General features: G+C 43.8%; 1 protein-coding gene across 4 annotated transcripts in view; it reads right to left on the reverse strand.

Annotated features, from left to right (window-relative positions):
• The window catches only part of IGSF10 (immunoglobulin superfamily member 10), a 128,045-nt gene that overhangs the window by 15,249 nt on the left and 86,950 nt on the right, over positions 1 to 25,846 (reverse strand). For 2 of the 4 annotated variants that reach the window (XM_033959119.1, XM_033959118.1), the window contains exons 2-4: positions 14,146 to 14,398; positions 8,138 to 8,267; positions 1,847 to 2,237 (exon numbers count right to left, since the gene is read on the reverse strand). In XM_033959119.1, the coding sequence (XP_033815010.1) occupies positions 1,847 to 2,237; positions 8,138 to 8,267; positions 14,146 to 14,342 (718 nt within the window). In that variant the 5' untranslated portion in view covers positions 14,343 to 14,398. Of the gene's footprint in view, positions 1 to 1,846; positions 2,238 to 8,137; positions 8,268 to 14,145; positions 14,399 to 19,029; positions 19,702 to 25,846 lie in introns of those variants that run through there. The other 2 variants (XM_033959116.1, XM_033959117.1) reach the window with 2 other exon arrangements.

Below are 25,846 nucleotides of genomic sequence, written 5' to 3' on the forward strand. Positions count from 1 at the left end.
GACCTGACTTTTAATCCTACTAATCATTTACAAATTCAAAGACTTTCTAATGCATTAGATTTGTTTCACTATTTTATTTATTTAATGTTTTTATTTGGATTTTGATCACACCTTTTCAGTAGCAACTCAAGGTGCAGTACATTCAGGTACACTAGGGACTCCTTTTACTAAAGTGCGCTAGCGTTTTTAGCGCACGCAGGAAATTACCGCGAGCTACGCTTCTAGAACTAACGCCAGCTCAATGCTGGCATTAAGGTCTAGTGCGCGTGCGGCAATGTAGCGTGCACTATTCTGCGGTTAAAGCCCTAACGAGGTTTAGGATAAGGATCCCTAGGTATTTTATCATTCTCTCAAGTTTCTGAAATTTAATTTAAATTTTGTTTGTTGCAAAAAAAAAAAAAAAATTACAAAGGAGATCCATACAACAAAGATCAAACAAATGAAATAACTTCAATAACTCCATGTAATAAGTAGCAAATTTCTCTCTGTTTCCATTCCTACTCCCCCCATAGCAAAGCAACCATATGAAAAATAACAATTTTGCAGGCCTCCTGCTTACTAATAACGGATAAGAAAATTGGGGAGCGTCAATGCATGACAATAACTACATACAAACTAAATAAACCAAGCAAAACAAAAATTTTAAAATGAAGACATATATACAGGTATAGCTTGAAATGTAAATGAATAACATTCTTTTAAACATAAATTATTTTGAATAATATATAACAAAAGTGTATCAATAAGAAGGACTGCTATATGATAAGCCACACTGTAAGAATAAGACTAACATAAGTGCTGCACATTTAAAACCATAATACATGCTAATTTATTTACAAATTAGTATTTTAGCCCGTTACATTAATGGGTGCTAGAATATATGTCTGTCTGTCTATTTCTGTCTCTCTCTCCCTCCCGCTGTCTGTCTTTCTTTCTATCTATCTGTCTCTCTCCCTGCTTCCTATGCAGCAGCATTTCTCTCCCCCCACTTCCCTCTGCAGCAGCCACAGCAGCATTCCCTTCCCCTCCATTTCCCCGTGTAGCAGCATTTTCCCCACCCTACTTCCCTGTGCAGCAGCAGCATTTCGATCCCCCCACTTCTCTGTGCAGCAGCCACAGCAGCAGCAGCAGCATTCCCTCCCCCTTCATTTCCCTCCCCCACACCACTTCCTTGTGCAACAGCAGCATTTCCCCTACCCCCCTTTCCCTTCCCGCGGTCTGGCCGGCTCCCTTAGTCCCTTACCGCCCCCAACCCCTTCCCTTCCCGCAGTCCCGACAAACTCTACACACGCTGCTTCAGGGCCTTCTACTGCCCTGATTTACTCTGGCATGTCCCTGATGACATCATATATATATAAGTATTTTTAGGTTTATGTTTTGCTTGGCTTATTTAACCCTTTTAATATAGTGCATTGACCCCTGAGGCAGGCATTTTTCATTGCCAAAACATGCCGTGTTGGATCTATTTGACATTTGCCAATAAACTTTCCTCTGTGGAATTATTTGCTCCTGTTTGGAAGTCCTTTGTTCAACTCTATTCCTTGTGGATTTTTGTTTCATTGGGCTTTCTGATTGCCTCTCTGCGTTTAGGCACTCGGATTATGGCCAGATAATTATCTAGGTGCCTGCTCTCGATATTGACCAGCACCTAGATAACTCCAATGGCCACTCAAGCTTGACCTGGATATCCAGTGCCAGAGCTGGCTAGGTTCAGTCATCGAATATCAGGGTCTAATTCAGCCTGCAGCAGGTTGAACATCTACCCTGATTTCTTTTGGGGATATAATGGATTTCAACATTGAATTAGATAACCACAGTGAAGAAACGTACAGAGAGCCAAAAATACCTGACATCTGCTCTGCCAATTCTGCAAACCAACTGAGGTGGCAATCACAGGACCAAGGGTTCCCATGCAGGTAGATGCTTTCTAGTTCTGGCATGTAGAAAAACATTTCTTTTGGAAGCATGGTAAGGAAGTTGTCTGACAGATATATGTGCTTAATGGAAGACATTTTAAATATCTGCATATATCTCATGGTAACAAAAGTGTCTGGATGAAGTTGGCTAAGCATGTTTCCCTCTAGGTGAACCAGTTTTAGGGAGGAGAGTCCATAAAATATGTCAGGGTTTAAAAACTCAATTTCATTGTGATCCACGTGCAATCTAATCAAGTTCTTCAGACCATGAAGGGTATTCTTATGAAGGCTTTTCACTTTGTTGTAGCTCATTTTTAAAACCTGTAGAGGTTAAAAAGAAAATTCAAGCAGAAACAATATTAAATGATCAAACATGTACAACCATGTTCTGTTCCTTGAATTTCTGTACCACCTCTACTCTCACAATAAGGACCCAAAGTGGTTTATAAAATATGACACAGGCTTGCAAGCAGAACAGAAATAAAAACTAGTATTGACTATAAAATTGAGCTAATTTTGGCTCACACGTTGCTAAAATAAAGAGTCTTAAGATTACAATGAAACAAATAGTAAAGGTTTAAACGGGGCCTGCCTTAAAGGAAAAAAGATTGCTCGTGACTATTTTTAAGAAGATAGCTTTGAATGAAGGAACATCAAAGTAAAATGATGGTATTGTCTCTGGTGAGAAGTGCTAGAAAAGAAATTAAGCTTCTCAGGTACTGGAAAAGAAATGAGCTCTTTGAGTATAGTCCCATGGAAAGCCTTAACCCTATAATTGACAAATGCTGAAACGGCTGCTTTAAGTAACTTGGGGCTCCTTTTAATAAGCTGCGCTAGCAGTTTTAGGGCGCTTAGGGCTCCTTTTACGAAGCCGCGTTAGCGGCTTTAGCGCATGCACCTTTTTAGCGTGTGCTAACCCCCGTGCTAGCCGAAAAACTACCACCTACTCAAGAGGGAGGCGGTAGCGGCTAGCGCGGCCGGCAAATTAGCGCGCGCTATTACGCATGTTAAACCGCTAACGCGGCTTCGTAAAAGGAGCCCTTAGTGTGTGCTGCATTGCCGCATGTGCTAGACGCTAATGCCAGCATTGAGCTGGCGTTAGTTCTTGGTGCGTAGTGTGTGCGGCAATGCAGCGCGTGCTAAAAACGCTAGCGCACCTTAGGGGGTTGATGTTGAAAGAGAGCAACAGTGCCAAGTAAACAGGCATTTGGAGGTGCAGATCTCCCCTAAGAGCCACGGAAAACCCACGTTGCGTCTGAGCAACAGTGCCAAAGAAAGGGCTAAAGACTAAACGAGATTCGGGGGTGGGTTAGATTCAGTAAATGGCACTGAAAACATATTGATAACGCAATTCTATAATGGGCACTCAAAGATACGCACCCATTACGGAATAGCACTTTGGTGTTTACGTTTGGGCGCACATCCCTGGTATTCTATAACGCTGCGTGCAAATTTTAGGAATGCCCCTGACCTGCTCTTGCACCGCCCATGCCCCCCCCCCTTTGGGGTTACGCATTATAAGATCTGAGCGCACATCTTGGCGCCCAAATATCGGCACTCAGTTTTGGGCACCATATATAGAATCTGGGGGATTGTCATCGCACTACTTACTGAATCATTGTTCTAATTTCATTTATTTTTTTTTTTTTCCATTTTTTCTTTTGATTAAACTTTCATAATGTTACAAAGACGCTTAACGTCACCAGCAAACTGCAAGAAAATAAACTAAAACAACAAGTAAATCACATTCAGCAATCAAGCTCAGTGGCGTAGCGAGGGTGACATGCGCCTGGGGGGGTGGCGGCACCCCTCCGCCCTCATTTCTGTCCCCCCCCTGCTCCTTCCTCGATCCCGTCTTCTGCATGCACTCCCCTTCCCTTGTGCCTCAAATTGAAGTTGTTGCTCACGGCGGCCAACAGTGTGCTCCCTGCGTCCATGTCGCATCCTATGCGCGGCACCCAGAAGTGATGTCAGTGGGAGAGCTGAAGGGGGGTCGCGAAGAGCAATTTGTTGACCGCAGCAAACAAATTCCACTGGAGATATGGGGGAAGGGAAGGGGGGCGCATGCATGCAGGGGAGGAATGGGAAGAGGTGGGGCAGCGGAGAGAGTGCCCCCCCCCCAAAGTAGCTATTTGAAAGTGAATATATGTTCTTTTATAAATAGGTTCCCAGCAGCAGTCCAAATAGCACACAAATGCCCATTACACCGGCCCCACCAAAGGTATGAACATCTGCATGCATTTTACCCATGTATTTTACAAGATGTACAAGTACATCATAGCAACTCCTGAGCTTCTCTCAAACTCTTCCCATAAGAACATAAGAATTGCCGCTGCTGGGTCAGACCAGTGGTCCATCGTGCCCAGCAGTCCGCTCCCTTGGCGGCCCCTAGGTCAAAGACCAGTGCCCTACCTGCGTACGTCCCGGTTCAGCAGGAACTTGTCTAACTTTGTCTTGAATCCCCGGAGCGTCCTCCGGAAGAGCGTTCCAGCTTTCTACCACTCTCTGGGTGAAGAAGAACTTCCTTATGTTTGTATGGACTCTTTCCCCTTTTAACTTTACAGAGCGCCCTCTCGTTCTCTCCACCTTCTGTCTACTCGAAAAGGACACAGAGATAAATGTCTTCCTGTCCCCGCAGGATCTATCGCCATCTCCATTCCCACGAGTTACATTACACATTTCTATTCCGCCATTACCTTTCGGTTCAAAGCGGAATCTGTCTCTGTCCTATCCCTGCAGTCTCTAGTCTGGTACAAGACTCAAACACTTTTAAAGTGAGGATGAGGACAGAGCTTGCAGAAATGGGGCAGGGGCCGAATTCGTGGGGACGGGACAGGGAGGAAGATAGATCCCTTGGGGTTGGGGACAAATTTGTCACTGTATCATTCTCTACTGTCTACCTCTTTTTTTGCATGCATATCCAGTTGCAAAATCTCTTAACAGTTCCTTCACTAAAAATTATTGGAACTCGTCGTACTGATATTTTTTCTGTCATAGCCCCACAATTATGGAATAACTTGCCCCTGTATCTTAGAACTGAAAAGGATTTAAAGCAGTTTAAAAGTAGCTTAAAAAGTTTCCTTTTTAAGGACGCATATAACGTATGAAACTAATTTTCCTAATCCTTCCTCAACTTATCTTTTTCCTCATTTCCTTCCCTTACCTCATGTTTTTTTACCTCATATCTTTTTATTTTTTTTATACATATGTAATTTTACCTTTCTTTCCTTATGTGTCCGTTAGTCTGTATAATTTTAATTTTATTTTTTTTTAACATTGTATTAAAGTTTAACTAACCTTGTATTTGTATTATTTTTCTTGTTTTTGTAAATCGCTTAGTAAATTTAAATAAGCGATTCAACAAATCTTGAATAAACTTGAAACTTATATAAAAGCCTTTTTTTTCTAAAGGAAAACAGGCTTTAAGTGCAGCGAAAGCTTTATAAAATCACCCCCTGTAGAATTCAATAAATCAGTGGCCTTTATCTATCCAGCGCCATAGATTTACCAAGGGCAAAAGTAGTATAGATTTGCCCATATTGCTTGCCAGTGTATCAGAAACCTATTTATTTCAGTAATCCCAAAAACCCATCTAGCTTGGGGTGTGTCCAGGAAAGGGTTGAGAAACAACGTACAATGCTATGTTAGTTATTAGCACACAATAACCCTCATTAGTTATTTAATTATCTATGCTGTTTTCCCAGGGGAGCTCAGAGCGGTTTACATGAATTTATTCAGAAACTCAAGAATTTCCTTGCCTGTCCCGGTGAGCTCACAGTCTATCTAATGTACCTGGGGCAACGGGGAGATTAAGTGACTTGCCCAGGGTCACAAGGAGCAGTAGCTCTAACCAGTGTGTCACACACTCTCCTGTTTAACAGGGCAGAATCACATTAACAATGGCTGTCATTTTGGGGTATGTAATAGGACTGTGCCTTGCAGTTAATGCAGAAGTTGTCTCTGCATGCAGTTAACTGCACTATATCAACTAGCACATTAACTACGCCTCAAGCGGTATAGCTGACTGCATTCTGCGTTGTCTGCTGTGCTGTTAAAGCACAGTAAGGAGCCTTGCTTTAATTGTCCGGCAGCCTCCCAGTAGTAAGAGAAAGGGTTTGCACCTAATACATTTTAACTTTGGCTGTTAACATGTGTTAGGTGCAAAGTCTTAGACTACATCTAATATAATAAAGCCCTAAGCGCGCATGCGCACTCCCACCTGTGTGCTCCCGTTTTCCATGAGCTGTAGGGATCCGCAGGCAGGTGTGCGCATGCGCACAGCAGCGCGGAGCCTGTCGGCCGCGGCGGCTCTTGCCGTCTGAAGGATAAAGCCAAGTAAGTTGCCGCCACCTCCGCCCGGAGAAGATTTTCACCGCGCTCGCGCTGCTGTTCTGAAAGGGCCACCGTTCCCCCTACTTGCTCCCATTGCTACCGAGAAACGTGGGAAGAAAAGGGAGGGTGTAGTATTCTTCTGTGCATGTGCACCAGCAGGACAACGTCGCGAGCTGCGGACAGATAAAAACCTGCAGTAAACCAACCGCTACTTACGTTTCTGCGGTGACGTTAGTCGCAGGCTGCTGCCCACCCTTGTATAAGGCTATGCCAATCAAACCTTTGCCGCGTCTACAGCAGGAGCAGACTGCCCGCTCCTAGAGTGGCTCTGTTTATGTGTTCAGGGCTGCACGTGCACTGTAGGCTGCTGAGGAGCCGCAGTAGCGCGGAAAGTATGCCAAGACTTTAAAGTTAAGGGAGCATAGGCAAAAGAAATAAGGAACTTCAGTCTCCCTCCCTGCCATGTCTGGTCTCCCTTCTCCCGCAGCATTAGCTTCGTTGGGGCTGTTGAGCTTTTCTGTAATCTTCTTTATTGGGGAGGTAAGAATCATCCTCCACCCTTTCCAATGCTCAACAAATCCTGCAAACAGTTAAATACTGTAGATAGGTTCTGTGCCACAAAATGAAATCAGAACTTCACCCTTCCCCTCCCAAACAAACACGAGACAAATTCCCCTGCTTAGAAGGCCAATCGGCTCAAAATTGTGAATCTCCCGAGAACGGGAACAACAGAGTCACTGCTTAGCTTTTTCTCAGCTTGCAGTGGATGAGGCTCTCCTCCCTTCTCCCCTCCCCCAACGGACTTTAATTCCTGCCTCCCATGCTTCTCCTCCTGCTCCAGCTGGGCCCGTGTAAAAAAACCCAAAACTCCCAGAGCTCGCTTTTGGTCCGGCAAGGGCTGCGGGTCCTGAAACCTTCCGATTCCAGCAGCGTCTGCAGCACTCTACACACGCTGCTTCGGGGCCTTCTACTGCCCTGATTTGCTGGCCAGTAGAAGGCCCCGATGCAGCAGTGTGTAGAGTGCTGCAAACGCTGCTGGAATCGGAAGGTTAGTCGGGACCGCGGGAAGGGAAGGGGGGGGGGCCGTAAGGGACTAAGGGAGCCGGCCAGACCGTGGAAAGGGGAAGTGGGGATAGGGGAAACGCTGGTGCTGCACAGGGAAGTGGTGTGGGGGGAGGGAAATGGAGGGGGAGGGAATGCTGCTGTGGCTGCTGCACAGGGAAGTGGTGGGAGAGAAATGCTGCTGCATAGGAGGCAGGGAGAGAGACAGATAGATAGAAAAAAAAGAAGAAAGACACAGGGGCAGGGAGAGACACAGAAAGACAGACAGACAAAGGGGGCCAGGGAGAGAGACAGACAGCGGGAGGGAGAGACAGACAGAAAGAAAGACAAATAGACATATATTCTAGCACCCGTTAATGTAACGGGCTAAAATACTAGTTAGTAAATAGATCCTTGGGTAATAAAATGAGTACTCAAGAAACATGAACTGAGATCACAAAACCTGAAGTGATCCACATAGGAATAAAACAGACTTTGGAAGTACAACATTCCCAATACTGCCTTGTCAACGTGTCTCTAACCTGGCTCTGTCAAAACAATAATCCAGTCCTCAGAACTGTTCAAATTTTTGCCTTCTGAGTGAGACTGCCTACAAGGGGGCAGAACAATGCCAAATTTTGGTAATGTGTGTGTGTGTGTGTTTAAAAAAAAAATCATTCGAAAGTAGGCACTTTGAAGTTTATTATATGCCGTTGTGGACTGATGGTATATATTACATAGACAACGTCATAAACAACATTGGGCTATTTTTAATACATCAGTTTAAAAAAAAAAAATCATAGCATATAATTACATAATGTGAGCTCAAATGCATAACTAAGTCTTACCTGTAATGAATGTAAATCACTGAATGCTTTTTCGTGGATTGTATGAATCTCATTACTGTGCAACATCAGCAGTTCTAGCTTCGTTAGGCCAGAAAAATCAGATTCGGTAACCTTAACCAAACTGTTGTAACTGCCAAACAATAAAAAAATAAAATAAAACAATACCATTGCAGAAATAGAGTGCCTTCATTGGGAGAAGCCTGTTGTGAGTTTGTAGCAATGCAAAATTATTGATTTACACCAGTGGTGTCCAACCTTTTGGCTTCCCTGGGCCGCATTAGCCGAAAAAAATGTTTCTGGGGCCGCACAAATGCGCAAACGCTACAGCAAGACAGAGGAGGGAGCCGGCAAGACGGTAAACACCCGGGGGCAGCAGAGGAGAGAACACTGCATCGCCCTTGACCGTGGCCGCACAAAATACTTCACGGGGCCGCAGGTTGGACACCCCTGATTTACACAGTTAAATAAACCCTGCCAGGCTGAACTGCAGGAGTCCATGTTTGGGTATCTAATTCATGGAACTAACAGAACTTCAGATTTCGGAACTTCAATTTCAAAGGTAGGATATTTAAACATTTGTTGATGGATTCATCTCAAAATAGTTAATTGTGCCCCTGTAGACAGAGTGGAAATGTCAAAATATACCAGTAATACTTGATTTACAAATATCTGCTAATATGTATTATGTACCCCGGGTCCTACTATGGGCTCCTTTTCCAAAGGCGCGCTGGCGGTTTAACGCACGTAATACCGCACGCTACACCGCTAGCCGCTACCACCTCCTCTTGAGCAGGCGGTAGTTTTTAGCCAGCGCGGGGGTTAACGCGTGATGAAAAGTCATGCGCGTTGACCCCGCTAGCACGGCTTGATAAAAGGAGCCCTATGTTTTGGGCTAGATTTACTTTCTCTCATTTTTCTTCCTTTTACTAGCTTTGAAGAAAGGGGTCCTTTTATTAAGGTGCGTTGATTTAGGGCACACTAAATGCTAAGACATACATTATAGTCCTATGGGCATCTTAGCATTTAGCACGCTCTAAATCGGTTAAAGCACCTTAATAAAAGGACAACCAAAGTTTGCTATGCATATAGTAAATGATACTACCTGAGTTGAGGAGTGGCCTAGTGCTAGAGCTGCTGCCTCCGCACCCTGAGGTTGTGGAATCGATCCCAGCGCTGCTTCTTGTGACCCTGAACAAGACCCTCAATCTCCACCGTCCCAGGTGCTTTGAAGGTGTAGCCACAAAAAGGCGGTATACAAGTTCCATCCCCAGAAACTCCTGCCCTTGAAGTAACCATCATCCAAAATGGTGTCAATGACCCTTAGCGCTAGTTCTTACAGTGCTATTGCTGGGGTCATGTTTCCATATAAGAACATAGCAAGGGTGAAGTGAGTCTTCACGGCAAATGGAAATACAGTGCTGCCTCGCATAAAGAACGCCTCGCACAGCGAACGCTGCACACAACGAACTTCATGTCATGATTCATACAACGAACTTCGTTTCACACAACGAAGTCGCCCGAGCTTCCACGATCGCTGCCGATGTATTGCATCCTTCCGCGCAGGCACTGCAGGCAGTCGTTAGTCACTGCGCTTAACGCGTTTCACATAACGAACTTTTCGCATAACAAACTTGCTCCTGGAACGAATTAAGTTCGTTGTGTGAGGCACCACTGTACAGTCTCTTGTGTAATCTCCTATACACCCACTGCTGTTAAAGGTTTTTCAGGGTAGGGGGTTAATCACTGCAGGGGCCCTTCAGGTTGGAGGATCTTGGTGGGGAGGGGCACTATATGGAGCCTTCATTTGGGAGGAAGATAGAGGGGTTTTGAGTGGGGCACATTCTGGCTACTGCTAATTCTTAAGTGTTAGGTGCTGATTGTACATGTATGGAATGGAATGTTAGCACTTATGTATGTCTAATTCACACTTATATGTGTAAGTGATATGTTATGTTATAATCCTGTGCACCTAAATCCCCTTCAATGCAACCCAAAAGATGGCCAGAGGAGTGGCAGGCATTCCTAAAAGTTGTAAATGGGGGTTACAGAATAGCACAATCACCACTATTTCCATACTCTTATATGAAAGCAGGAATCCACTGACCTAATGAACAAGTACCTCACTACCAAAAAACTTAGTAAAGTGGAGAAAAAGACCTCAGTTGATCTTCAAAGGTCAGAAAAACTCCACTTTATTAGAATAACATAAAGAAATGGCAATTCCAGTGACATTAATCTTAACGGTGGCTCTTCAGCCAGATCAAGCATGGATTTTGAGACTATTCTTCAAAAATAGACAAAAAGAATTTCATGGACTTAAAATTCAGATGTTTCCCGACCTCTCACGTGAGACGCAGAAGCCAGGTGTTTTAGCTTTAGGGGCTACATTTTACTTAAGGCACCCTTGCAAGTGTATAGTGCATCACCGTGAAATTAAGTATGTTTTCTTTGAACCCTTTCAGTTAACTAATTTCTTGGCATTATCTCGTTTGAAGGAAGAACTTCATTAGCTCTTTAGATTAATTTAGGCATTAGCTCTCAGCTCTACAGTTTCATATCCTTGACTATTTTCTTATTTTCTCGCATTTTGTTAATCTTGGATCCTATTGTAGGACTTGAGTAAAGTTAACATTATTTTTTTTTTCTTTTCTTTGATGTTATAATGTCAACTCGATGGAATGTGTTCTCATGCTTAACTTCTTTCTGTACAAGTTAATATGCTTGTTCTGGGGGGGAAGACAGAAGGGGCCATGGAGAGACAGGGAGAGGGATAGGGGGCTACTTTGGGGGGAGGGGTGTGCTGGGGGGAGACAGAAGGGGCCATGGAGAGATAGGGAAAGGGGGGAAAAAACAGCTTTGTTTTGGGGGGAAGACAGAAGAGGGCCATGGAAAGACATTTGGGGGGGAGGTGGGTGCTGGGGGCAGACAGCTTTGCTCGGGGGGGAGGGGGAGACAGAAGGATACAGACAACGGCCAAGGAGAGAGAGATAAAGAAACACAGACAGACACATCTATTCTAGCACCCGTTAATGTAATGGGCTTAAAGACTAGTAGAGTCATATATTGATGAAACATCCTTTGAATCTGGGGAGACAATCTCATGAAGGTACAGATAAATGGTATAATTTTATACAATATTTCATGATTTTGATATTGCAACAGTGCCTCTCATGGGTTAAAGTAAGCTCTTTTACATACATTCTTAACCACCGCGTCAGAATAGCCCCAACTAACAACAGATCACCAGATCTTTGATGATAGTCTTCATCTGTCCCACAGATATGGTGGAGCCTCAAATATTGGGCAAAAAGAATGTTTTCTTTAAGATGGTATGGGTGCAAACTGGAAAACTATTAAGGAATTTCTATCTGTACTTTTATAATGCACAGAGGTCATGAATTTAGTGTCCAATTTGCTCACCACTGGCGAAACTGGGATTGGGTTGAGGTGTTAAGGACTGTTGTTACTTGTTCATCATTTGAATGAAGACTAGCAGCGAAGTGTTTTGGATTGTAAGATTTTCCTGCTTTACAGAGAGTGGCTAATTTTGTCTTGAAATGTAGTGAATCTGAATATCAATGAATACCTCTAAGTTATAATGAAGTAGTAATATTTGCTATATTGCATAAGCGCTACTGCTACTATTAATTGTTTCTATAGCGCTACCAGACTTACGCAGCGCTGTACAGAGTCACAAAGAAGACCGTCCCTGCTCGAAAGAGCTTACAATCTAAACAGACAAGACAGATACAGTTAAGGGAAACCTCTTCATATTATTCTAGCAAAGTGGAGGAACTGAGGTCTTTTTCTCTACTTTACTAAGTTTTTTGGTAGTGAGGTACTTGTTCATTAGGTCTATGGATTCCTGCTCTCCTATAAGGGTGTGGAAATAGTAGTGATTGTGAAATTGATAGATTCCCTCTTGCTACTATTGTACTATGGTTATAGAATAGCCCCATTTCCGCATCAAAATGCTTGAAGTTGGGCGCTGGCATTTATGAGGGGCCACTGAAAAGTTCTCAGCCCAACCGACAAACTGGGGGCAGTCTCCATCAAGGGCTATACTTAATCCAGCGATTTTCCACTTTTTTTGTTCCATATTTTTTCTGACGGAACGAAAAAAGTGTAAAATTGCTGGACTAAATGTATAGCCCTCGATGGAGACTGCCCCCAGTTTGTTGGTTGGGCTGAGAACTTTTCAGAAGTGCCTCTTACATCAGATTTCAGGTGGTGTAAATACCAGTGGTCAACTTGGCACAAAAGTGGATTCTAAGTGTTATTCCATAAATGGTGCTCAACACGAAGTACTGTTTTGTTTTGTTTTTCTGATCTTGGAATCTTGGTGCCATGTATAGAATGGCCCTCTTAGCGCATGGATGGAACATGGACAAATCTCCCTGTTATGCTCAAAACTTACAGAATACTATAAATTGGTGCTAAAATGACGCATTTAGGTGCCAACAGTTACACTTGCCATAGACATGGTATAACCGTTTGTGCCTACATTTAGCTATACCAAGACCAATTTATGCTAGTATTAGGAAGACATTGGGCTAGATTCACTAAGCAAACTGATCGTGTACCGATCGGTTTGCGAGCTCTTTGCAACCCGATTTACCTCCGACCCGATTCACTAACCTCTGTCCCAATCATCCTTCGATCCGTGCATGCAAATGAGGGGAAACGGCATTCAGATGCAGGCAGGAAGTGATTCACTAAAATAAAAAAAGCAACACAGACTGGGCTGGCCGATTCAAAAATAAGCGACTAGTGAGGACCAGTCGCTGAGGTCCTTTCCGACTGCCCTACCTTCTGCCGCCCTGCTCTCTGCCCTGCCTCAGCCCCAATCTGCTCTCTGTCCCGATCTCCTGCCCTGTCTCAGCCCTGATCTCCTGCCTTCCCCGATCTCGTGCTCTGCCCCGAATCTCTCCTGCCTGCTGCCCCGACTCGCGCTCTGCTCTTGCCCTGAATCTCTCCTGCCTGCCGTCCCAACTCATCGCCCTGCTCTTGCCCTGAATCTCTCCTGCCGCCCTGACTCTCCTGCCCTTCCCTGCACTGCGAGCCCGTGGTTTTAACCCGCGGGTTTAAAGCGGGTTAAAACCATGGGCTCGCTGGACTAGTAAAAGAAAAAAAGTCACGGCTCTAGACGGTTCTTAGACGCATGCGCAGACCATCTACAAATGGTCTGCACATGCGTTGGGATCGCACACTAGCGATCTGTGCAGTCAGAGGGGGGAGGGGCGTTCCTCCAATCGCCCTCATTTTAATTCTTTTGTTTTATAAATTTATCGGGCCTGCTTGGATCGGCCACGGATTGGGCACGCAAAGGAGGTTAGTAAATCTGGCCCGTTGACAGAAACAACTGTAAAAATAAAGGGTAAAGGGGATGGAACTCATATAACCGTGTTTTCTGTGTGTGGTTACAATCAACACGGTTTACATATTTTTTGGACAGGTACTTATTACTTGGGACAATGAAGCATTAACTGGCTTGCCCAGAGTCCCAAGGATCTGCAGTGGGAATCAAATTCACAACCTCAGCTGCTCTAACCACTAGGCCATGCTTCCAATCTCATAGCTACATACTGTACACAGTCTCTCCAAGAGAACAAGCAGCTTACAGTGAAGATGAGATGTCAAAATGTATAGACCTTTCTTGAACAGCTTCCTGTTGTTCCCATAGCAACCAATGCCCTCCCCCAACCCTTCCTCCTTCCCTCTAGGCTAGTATTCTATAATGAAATCTGTGATCATAGAAGCTGTTCGTGTGCAGCACATGGCACTGTCACACCCAAACTATGGTGCTCGGTTACAGAATTGCTCCTATGAGGTATTCTGAAATTCAAAAATTTCTCAAATCCTCTCCAGATCCTACATTATAACCTGAGTTGATAATATCATTATCAACTCAGGTTATAATGTAGGATCTGGAGAGGATTTGAGAATTGGTACTTTCATAAAAACAGAAGATATAAAGGTATTTGTAATATAGTAATGCGAAAACATACCCTAAGTTGATGCGTTCCATGTTTGATGCGATTTGCTTTGGAACGACTTTGAGGTACCTGAATGTACAATGGACTTCAATGGGAACATAGCAGGCACATGGCTTGGGGCAAGCTCGACAAAATCTAGGAAGAGCTGTGAGACCAAATAGTAAAAAAAGCCACAGCGCAGAGGGTCTTCCTTTGCTCGCTGCTTCCATCCTGTGTGATAGTCCTAGAGCAGCATCCCTCCGAGGAACCAGATACAGATACAGCTCTGAAAAGCATAATCAAGGATGGATCGTTAGGATATTTCAACCGAAAGCATCTCTTTTCCTTTGCTGAGAACCGTGGCAAAAGGATTCACTGTATAAAAAGTAGATCATGTTCATTGGCATAGTGATGGTGAGAGGCGCCCGGGGCAGTGGTGCCCCCCCCACCTTCATCTACGCCCCCCCACTTCTTTCCCTATCCCCCCTGCCACACGTGTGCCCACTTCCTTTCCCCTGCACCTCTAGTTCACTGCCGCAAGCAACAAGAACTTCAACGTGCTTCTCGTGATGCCGTTATCTATCCCGCCGAAGTCACTTCCAACGCACGGCACCCAGAAGTGACGTCGGCGGGAGAGATGATGCGGTCGCAGGCGCTTGTTAAAGTTGTGGCTCAAGGCGGTGAACAACCAGAGGTATGGGGGAAGGGAAGGGGCCTACACTGGGACGAAGGGGTGGGGGTAGAGAGGAGGAGGGGTGCCGGCACCCCCACCAACATGGCACCTGGGAAGGACCACCCCTGCCCCCCCTTACTATGCCACTATTCAAGTTAATAGAATGCAGAGCATGGTGTGACCTAGTGAAACTTTTGCAATAAACCCCTTATCCCCTCTTTTACTTAGGTGCGCTAACCGATTAGCGCACGCTAATCAAATTAGCGCGTGCTAATCGCTAAGGCATCCACAGACTAACATGCATGCATTGGCGTTAAGCGCGCGCTAATCGTTAAGGCGTCCACAGACTAACATGCATGCATTGGCGTTTATCGCGCGCTATTCGCTAAGGCGTCCACAAACTAACATGCATGCATTAGTGTTTAGCGCGCGCTAATCAGTTAGCACACCGTAGTGCTTAGTAAAAGAGGGCCTTAGTTTCAACATTTCAGTTTAGACTTAAATTTATTACAGAACCTCAGGCGTGTATCCCTACTCACACATGTTAGAAACGTAAGTAAAACAGAAGCATATTATCTATTTAACTAGTATTTTAGCCCGTTACATTAACAGGTGCTAGAATACATGTCTGTCTGTCTTTATTTCTGTCTTTCTCTCTGTCCCGCTGTCTTTGTTTCTGTCTGTCTCTCTCCCTGGCCCCCTTTGTCTGTCTGTCTTTCTGTGTCTCTCCCTGTCCCTGTGTCTTTCTTCTTTTCTTTCTGTCTCCCTTCCTCCCGCTGGTGCTATATGTCTGTCTTTCTTTCTGTTTCTCTCCCTACCCCTGTCTTTTTCTTTCTGTCTCTCTCCCTGCCCCTGTCCCTGTGTCTTTCTTCCTATCTCCTTCCCTACTTTCCTGTGCAGCAGCCACAGCATTCCCTCTCCCTCCATTTCCCTGTGCATCATCATTTTTCCCTCAGTCTAGCTTCTCCTGCCCCTCCTACACTCAGTACTTTAAACTTCTGCCCGGCCTGTAGTTCAGGGGTTTCTCGGGCTGACCGCCACCCGCTGCTGGTGGCTCCGTGCTCGCCCACCGCAGCCTGCAGCCGCCGACAGTCGCCATGGCCTGCAGCCGCCGACAGCCACTGCGGCCGACAGCCGCCGACAGCCACCGCAGTCTGCAGCTGACGACAGCTGCCACGGCCAACATCCGCCTTGGGGGAAGAGAGAAAGAGAGAGAGATTTGCGCGCATGTGCACTCTTACCTGCGGTGCCCTACAGCGCACGGAAAACGGGAGCACGCAGATGAAAGTGCGCATGCGCAGCTTAGGGTTTTATTATATTAGATTCATTTCCTATCCCGTTTTCCCCCAAGAGCTCAGAACGCGTTACAGGTTAACATACATAATATACAATTAATAGGTTAGAATTCACCCTAATTACAGCACAAGTTCTTGATACAAGTTTTTATCCTAACTTGATACATACTAGGGATCTAATACCAATAGACAGTTTACCGGTTGAGGGATCCTTTCACTAAGGCACGCTAACCGATTTAGCGCACGCTAATCGATTTAGCATGCGCAAACGATAAGCGCGTGCTAAATACTAACGCATCCATAGAATACAATGGGCACGTTTGGATTTAGCACGTGCTAAATCGGTTAATGCGCCTTAGTAAAAGGACCCCTGAATTTGCCATAGATACAGTTCAAGATTTTTCAATGCAAGTTTTATCCTAAGGTGACCTAAACCGAGAATCTAGTACCAATATACATGTCTTTTGATCCATATTACACCGAGCAACAAACGCAAGAGCATGATAGCAGCAATCCTCCAACTTCCCTTAAATCAGTGTTTTTCAACCTTTTTACACCTATGGACCGGCAGAAATAAAATAATTTTTCTGTAGACCGGCATCGGTCCGTGGACTGGCAGTTGAAGAATACTAGGCTAAGTCATGGGCCAGACCCCGCCCATCTCTACCCAATCTTCACCCCAGACCCCCACCCCCATAATAGTACTAATTGCACCTTGCACGTCTCGCGCCTCATCTGAAAGCCTTCCCTCTGACGTCGCAACGCCAGAGAGAAGGCTTCCGGTTCAGGTACAGGATGCCTGTAGGAGCCACTGCCCGTGGCTTTGTGCACTGAATCAGTTAGGAAGAGGGAGTTGGCTCGAAGATAACGCCGCATCGATCGCACCGTGGACCAGCGGTTGAAGAACACTGGGCTAAGTCGTGGGCCGGACGCCGCCCATCTCCACCCCAGACCCCGCCTCCTCAATAGTACTAATTGCACCTTGCACGTCCTGTGCCTCATCTGAAAGCCTTCCCTCTGACGTTGCAACGCCAGAGAGAAGGCTTCCGGTTCAGGCACAGGATGCCTGTAGGAGCCACTGCCCGTGGCTTTGTGCACTGAATCAGTTAGGAAGAGGGAGCTGGCTCGAAGATAACGCCGCATCGATCGCACCGTGGACCAGCGGTTGAAGAACACTGGGCTAAGTCGTGGGCCGGACGCCGCCCATCTCCACCCCAGACCCCGCCTCCTCAATAGTACTAATTGCACCTTGCACGTCCTGTGCCTCATCTGAAAGCCTTCCCTCTGACATTGCAACGCCAGAGAGAAGGCTTCCAGTTCAGGCACAGGATGCCTGTAGGAGCCACTGCCCGTGGCTTTGTGCACTGAATCAGTTAGGAAGAGGGAGCTGGCTCGAAGATAACGCCGCATCGATCGCACCGTGGACAAGCGGTTGAAGAACACTGTTTTGGGCCCGATGCACCTGCTGGCCCTGTGGACCGGCAGGAAATTTCTGTGGACCGGCATTGGTCCATGGACCAGTGGTTGAAGAACACTGCCTTAAATAACACTCACAGCTCAGCTTAAAAATGACCACGATTGCTTCTTTTTATAATTTCCCAACCACAAATTCCAAATTATCTCTCCCCTATCCCCCCTCCCCTCCCTGCCACTGTCTTTTCCCTCTTTCCTTGAGTGGGTAGTGGAACCCTCACTGTCTCTTATGACTTGTTGCTTGTGATATTTTGTTCGTTTGTGTTGCTTTATAAAATGAACGTTTCAATAACACACCTGCATGTAGTATTTCTTAGTTGGCACAATGTGTAACTGATTTTATAGTTTTGTTTTGCATACATAATTATACTGGATAACTGAACGCATTTAAACTAATTACGGTTCAGTTACCATGTCTCTGAACACATTTAAGCTAATTATGGTTCAGTTACCATGTCTCTGATAATAACTGGTCATTTAGTATAAATTCTTAAAGATTGCACACTTGTTCTATTGAAATGCATTGAAAACAAAACAGGACTATTTGGAGGTCAGAGTTCTACTATATTTAGCTAATACATTTTTGGGGACTTCTCAAAGAGAAAGAAAACCCATGCAGGACAGTTATTGCTCACAGGTACAGTATATCTAGTGCCAAAGCTGAAGTGCAAAAGAAAACTTGAGACGCCCCCCCCAAAAGACCAGTCTGACAGCTAAAATGTGCTTCAGCCATTTACTGTAGAGTGATAGATCTTCAGCTACTTCTGTGCCAGAGAACACGCAAGCAGCTTCTCTGCCAGATAATTACTCCAAACAAAATGAACTGATTGGAGAGGATGTGAAATCTTGGCAGGTGTTCCATGCAGAAGCCCGACTGATACCACTTGGTTATATTTCTTTTCCCTTTTCTGCTTCAGAGAAATACTTTCTGCCGAGTCTCTCCCTATATTTGGAGCAAGCACTGAACAATTTCAACCAATGTCTCTAACTGCTGAAGCAGAGTCGATGGTGAGGGTGGCATGGTGCCCACTCTCGTAATGGGCAGAATCCAAGGATGTCCTGGGTCATGAGGGCTATGTCACATATAAGCTTTGGTATATATTAATACAGCTGTCAGGTCAGTGGGAGCCTTATCAGAATACAGTTAAAAGTTTGAGACAAAAACTTCACCCCTCTGAACATTTCTTCTTACATTAATGTAAAATCACTAATAGCACAAAAACATAGAACTGTTTGTTTGAATAAAGCATTTTAAAATGTTATCACTGTTTAAATAGATTTAATAATTACACATAGTTACCTTTCCAAATCTGAACTTAAGGCAGTGCAGGTATAGATGGCAGATGTCTACCATACATGACACTAACATAATAAATTTTAAGTGAAAGTGGGAATCCTGATTCCAGATAAGAAACATAGCTTAGTGAGCATACAAGAAAAATAACACCAGTTCAATATGAAAAGTAGCTACAGTACCTGAGAATCCAGAGTCTTGCTGGGAAATGTCTTTCTCCCAATAAAAGCTTTCTTTTGTGATTCACTAGAGGTCAGAAATCCTCCAAATTAAAAAAAAAAACTTGAGAAAATCCACCTCTTGCTACCACAGAAAATAAAACAACTTTCTGATTGCTGCATTCAGCTCCACTGAATCTTAAAAGAAGTGCAGATGTTTTAGTATGACATATGTAATGCTTCAAAGTTGATTAGACTCATTTTTTTCCCATTTTGCTTTAGACAAAACAGTCTATAAACATAGGCTGTTCTCTTTTCTGAAAGCTAGAAATGGTCTTTACCTCCTACAGAACTGGTGGGAAAAGGCTTTTTCATTTTATACCAGACTATGCAAATTTTTTTCAAGGGCATTCTTCTGTTTCCTGTGAGGCTTTTTCTCTCCCAAATGTGCGGGTCAAAAGCTTGCTGTTTTCCCTCAGGCTTCCTTCTCTGTGCTTTTTTTTTTTTTTTTCTTCAGGAGATCAGAAGTATTTTCCCTCTTTGTCTTTCCATTTTTGGAGTTCCACTCTCATGAAAAGCGTTCTTCAGTCTTGCTCAGTGTTTCTCCCCTACACTCTGCATTCAGCTTTTCCTCCCTTGGCTTAATGGTTAATATCCAGCTTACAGCAAACAGAAAGGTATTGGGAGCTTTATGCAGGATATTTCTTCTCTGTCAGAAAACTAGAGATGCTAAGCATTTACTTGATTGGTTGCTAGGTTAAAGTACTGATTGGTTGTTTAAGGCTCTGTCCCGATAGGACAATTTCACATCTCACTGTGCTTTTTTTTTTTCCATGCCAGTTTATCTCGGGGTTTTTTTGTAGTAGTAGTTTCAGCTGATTAGAAAACTTTTTTTTTTTTTTTAATTTATTTATCTCAACTGTATTGTTTTATTCCTATTATTTTAACTTCAGCCATAATGTGAATGGTAAGCAAAACTGGTTTACAAATGAATTGCATTGCTGAACTCCAGCATTACTGTATTGATTGACTGTTTAAATAGGATTTAATTACATACTGTAAAACTAAAGGGATCCATTTTTAGCTGGTGGGCCCTGTGGTGTAGCTATCTGAGTAAAGACACAGACACATTTTTTCCCTTTCTCTTCTATAATTGCAACTTACCTGTGAATCTAGAAGCAACAGGTGTAAAATTACCTGTGCTTCTTTACCAGGGTTTACATGCTTACTTTCCTCTAATTCAGGGATCTCAAAGTCCCTCCTAGAGGGCCACAATCCAGTCGGGTTTTCAGGATTTCCCCAATGAATATGCATTGAAAGCAGTGCATGCACATAGATCTCATGCATATTCATTGGGGAAATCCTGAAAACCCGACTGGATTGCGGCCCTCAAGGAGGGACTTTGAGACCCCTGCTCTAATTCTATAAACAATTTGATGCTTAGTATGCAATATTTTGTGAAAGTTCTAAAATAGTGCCAGTTATGCATGCAACTTAATTATTAAATTAGCTATTAATTGGCATTAACAATTAATTGGTATTAATTTGTGCTGACGCCAATTTGCAGTTTCACACATATTGCTAGTGGATTCAAGTTGGGTGGTCCTAGGATAGGAAGGACTAGGTGGGAGGGCAGGATTAACCAATAGGCCAAGTAGGCACGTGCCTAGGGCCCGAAACAGTCAGGGAGGGCCCGATGAAGGAGAGCATCAATATTGGTTTTTCCAAACAGCGATAGGTCCCTCCAGCGTCGATTGGCAATGTGGCCTCCCCCCCCCCCTTTGACGGAAAGTAAGACAAGCAAGCAACGCGGGTAAGAAAGGCAACGGGAACTGTAATTGTGCAAGCGGTGCTGCTTGCCCAACGCTTCTCTCTGACGCAGCTTCCTGTTTCCGTCTGGGCGCATGGTGGGGTGAAGCGGGACAGGGGGCCCAGTGTACTTGTGTGCCTAGGGGCCCTCGACAAATTAATCCTGCCCTGCTAGGTGGTGATAATTTAATGACCAAAGAAATTGTGCGGGGAAGGAGGGAATCCTGAAAGTAGAAAGGTAATCGGGGAGGCCTATTCGGAGGGCTTTGAAGGTAAGTAGGGCGATTTTATAAATAATTCTTTGATTGGCAACCAGTGGTGAAATTTAAGGAAAGGTGTGACATGATCAAAACAACGAGCGTGGCAGAGCAACTAAATAATTGTAATTTGAAAAGGATGAATTTTTTAATGGAGTAGTTTGGGAGGCTGGAATAGATTATATCAGTGATTCCCAACCCTGTCCTGGAGGAACACCAGGCCAATCGGGTTTTCAGGCTAGCCCTAATGAATATGCATGAGAGAGATTTGCATATGATAGAAGTGATAGGCATGCAAATTTGCTTCATGCATATTCATTAGGGCTAGCCTGAAAACCCGATTGGCCTGGTGTTCCTCCAGGACAGGGTTGGGAACCACTGGATTATATTACAGTAATCGAGGCATACGGAGAAGAGAATGAAAGGCATCATGATTGAATAAGTGATAGAGGGCCCAAAGTTTATGAAAAAAAAGCCTGGTTCTGGTCAAGTGAGAAATGTGGGGTCAGAATGACAGTGAAGAATTAAGGAATACACCCAGATAATGGAAATGTTCTACAGGGGTTATGAGGACACCAAAGAGTTGTAACAGAATAATGGGTTGCGGTAATGAGCCCCTGAACCAATAGGCAACAGCTTTGTCTTATTTAAGACCAGTTTATAATCGAGGAACTGCTTGGCGACAGATTCTAGGCAATTATGGAGTAGAGCACAGGTGTCAAAGTCGGTCATCGAGGGCCAGAATCCAGTCGGGTTTTCAGGATTTCCCCAATGAATCTGCATGAGATCTATTTGCATGCACTGCTTTCAATGCATATTCATTGGGGAAATCCAGAAAACCCGAATGGATTCCGGCCCTCAAGGAGGGACTTTGACACCCCTGGAGTAGAGCAAGGGAAGGGATGAATGGACTCGTAGGGAATAATAGAAGGATATTACATAAGAACATAAGAATTGCTATACTGGGACAGACCAAAGGTCCATCAAGCCCAGCAACCTGTTTCCAACTGTGGTCAACTCAGGTCCCAAGTACCTGGCAGAAACCCAAACAGTACCAACATTCCAGAGCTCAGACTGTGACATCATCAGGGTAGGATTAATTCATCAAGGGCCCCTAGGCACACAAGTACAAGCCGGCTCATTGCAGTGGCAAATTTTGACGTCGCTTATACTTTGCTGCTACTCTACAGTTTCTTGTGACTTTTTTGTTATCCCCCCTTTTTTACCATGGACCCCTGACGAAGGTTTGTCCGAAACACGGACCGTGTCGGGTCCCTTGATTGGTAAAAAGGTTTGCGTATAATTATTTTGTCACAATAAATTTTGCCTACGTCTTGTACAGATCTGCAGTTTTGTTTTGTTTGCTCTCACATTGCAGTTAGCTACAGCTCTTCAAGTGGCATTAACTGCTCACATTATTTGCTGCTTTAAGAGTTACTGTATGGCAATAACCTCTGCATTAACTGTAAGATGCAATCCTCACTCATGCTATGTTCCAAAATGGTGCTTTCTGTGTTAGCTATTTAATGCAGGAATGAATGTGTCCTGTTAACATTCAGCAATTCTCACATTAATCAGCTCTCAGCTTAGTAGAAAAGTCCCTCCTGGTCGACCAGGACATAGGGCTGAGAGGCTCCATGTCTTCATTGAAAAATCTAGAATATGCTGAAGATTCAGCATGAAAATTGTTAGAAAGTCAGCAAGGAAAGAGAAATCCAACAGGTCTGCAGTGAATGTTGAACAAGCAGAAACCATAGAAGAAAACTGCAGAACAGATGTACTCGATGCAGGCACTTCCTTGAGTCAATCAAACCGTTGTTATGAAAATGATCCACCTTTTGCTCGAAAGAAACCAGGACCCGACACAGTACGTGTTTCGATTAAACCATTTTCCTCAGGAGTCCAAGGTTTTCCTTTAGAGCAGGGGTGTCCAACCTTTTGGCTACCCTCGGTCGCATTGGCCGAAAAAAATTTTTCTTGGACCGCACAAACGCTGCAGCAAGACAGAGGAAGGAGCCGGCAAGACGGTAAATACCCGGGGGCAGCAGAGGAAAACACTGCATCGCTTTCGACCGAGGCCGCACAAAATACTTCATGGGGCCGCATGCGGCCCTCAGGCTGCAGGTTGGACACCCCTGCTTTAGAGGGAACAAAGTAGAGCAAAACAATGTGCAAGAAAAATCCAGCTATGACTCTTCATCTCGGCCGCTCTTATTATGAACCAATAGATACCGCTCAATTCACTAGCTTTGGTGGGCCTTGCATCATCGACTACTGGGAACAAGAATTCTTTTTCTCCGTCATAAAATAAATCCAACAGGCATTTCCTGAAGCAATTGCCAATGTAATAAAGGACTGGTTATTCTAAATGAGCATTCTACTGTATATCTCCATGATGAAGACGTTATTTAAGAAAAAGAAAGATGACATCTGATTATTGTTGTTAGCTTAAATGATCCAAACTATGCATGGCATAAGAAACCTGTTTTGTTTTATTAAGAGAAATAATTAGAAACATTTGTTTTCATATTTCTATGTGCAGTCTTTCAAACAATCTTTGCTCATTGAGTAATGAAACGGAGCCCTCTTTAGCCAAACATGCCGTGAAATAGATGAGATTTTGTGCTACAGGAAGTTAGCTTGCACGCAATTAATGATCTACTACAAGGATCTGCACAGTGCCCCACAATATCCCATTTATTTTCCCCTATCCTCTCTTCTCCAACACCAACAATACAACTTCTTGTAGCCTGGAGTTTTCTACATGGAATCAATATGGCTTCACAGCAAGAGGATTTGACATTAATTGCTCAAGGTTTAGAGATAAGCAAATTTAACATTGATGGCTCAGGTTAGAAGTAGTGACAGACAAGGAAGGAGATGAAATCCGCACACAGCATTTTGTAGCTACAAGGGGATTAGGGTATGTTTTTAACTGCATCCTGAACTGAAGGTAGTAATTCTAGGAGATTTCATTATATTGTATATGCAGATGATCCCCCAGAAGCTTCAGGATTAAGAACTTCTTTATCAACAATTCAACCTGTGTTATTTCCCACAAATGCTGTTGGACACATTCATTCTTCAGCCCTCACACAGGATTGCTATAGCACTTCAGTTCCTTGGTCAGACCTTCCTTTTTTATTATTTTACACATTATCACCACTGTTCCCTCTAAGCTGAACGGGAGTTCTCCAACTGCATTGCTGCCAATAAAGTAGGAGGGGCTATATACCTAGGGCCAGGCAGGTTTCCTAGAGCAGTGTTTCTCAACTTCTTCAAGGCAAGTACCCCCTAAGTCTAACAAATATAAACTAAGTTTCCCCACCCAAGCTCCACCCCTCACCCCACCCCTATAATAATAGTACTAATTGTAATGCAATTTCTTTCATTCATTTTTTATATACACACAATATAATCTTATTAATACATAATGGTAACCACAAAATAAAAAAAACCACAAATCATACTATACACAGAGAAAATCTTAACCATTTATATTCATTTTTTTTTCAAACAGGTAAAGGCAGATGACTTTAAAATATGCAATGTCACCTCAGTAACAACTATAAAAAAAATAGACAAATATAGTGCAAAATATAGACAGCAAATATAAATTCTCAAAACAGACACATTTCGATCACTAAATTGAAAAATAAAATTATTTTTCCTATCTTTGTTGTCTGGTGATTTCATGAGTCTCTGGTTGCACTTCCTTCTGACTGTGCATCCAATATTTCTTTCTTTCTGCCTCCTGCATGCTTCCTCTCCTCTGGACCTCATTCCTTTCCACAACCAACATCTCTCTCTGTCCCTTCATGAGTCCAACTTTTCTTCCTCTCTCTCTTCCACCCTTATTGGCAACATGTCTCCCTCTCTCTCTCACTGTCCCTCTGTCTTTCTCTCATTCCCTCCTTTTCTGCAAAGGGAATGAGGAAAGAGAGAGAGATCCAGGGTGAATCTCTCCCACCCCCTTCCTGGGATACTGGTCTTCACTTAGTTGTAGATAACTTATCTTCTACTAGGCCATATTTACTATTCCCTGACATAATAATGGCTGGTACCATCCAAGACTCCACTTCACAAAGAGACAAATTAGACATGCAGAAAGGCTATGCTAAAAGTCAAGAAATGAGGAGAACCTCCTGTATTATAAACAGTGACAGCATTGCAAGGAGATAACCAAGACTAAAGAGAATACTGCTCAAAATTGAAATTTGCCTATTGCTCCTAGTCCAAAAACGATTTTAGTATTTTTTCAAAAATTAAAATAATTCTTTCTTAATGTGTATTATGTACCTCAGGCAATTAGAGAAACAAGGCAGGAAGGGGAGTTGGATGTTTTGAGTTCTCCTGATAGTTTGGATCTTACAAACATTTAGGAAAATACGCAAGACATTATTTCAAAAAGATCCACTTTATTAGTGACAATGTCATCTATGGATAAAAAGAGGAAAATTATGAAAGCATATTTTCCCAAAAAACACAATGTTATTTTATGGTCATACCGTGTCGGTTTTCCTAGATGTATCAAGACAAACTCAATAAAGCCTTCCTCCAGCTAAGACCTAAGGTCTTGGCAGGAGGAGGCACATTCTTCTTGAAATATCCTTGTAAATGTCTAGTCACCTGGGAAACCAAATCATATGTGTTTTTGGAACCTATGCATTTGGAAGTTTTTCTCACTGAGAAGACGAAGGCTTACTGTATTTTTCGCTCCATAAAATGCACTTTTTTCCCACCCAAAAGTGGGTGGACATCTCGGAGCATCTTAT

Source organism: Geotrypetes seraphini, chromosome 9, assembly GCF_902459505.1.
Source record: "Geotrypetes seraphini chromosome 9, aGeoSer1.1, whole genome shotgun sequence".
NCBI lineage: Eukaryota > Metazoa > Chordata > Amphibia > Gymnophiona > Dermophiidae > Geotrypetes > Geotrypetes seraphini.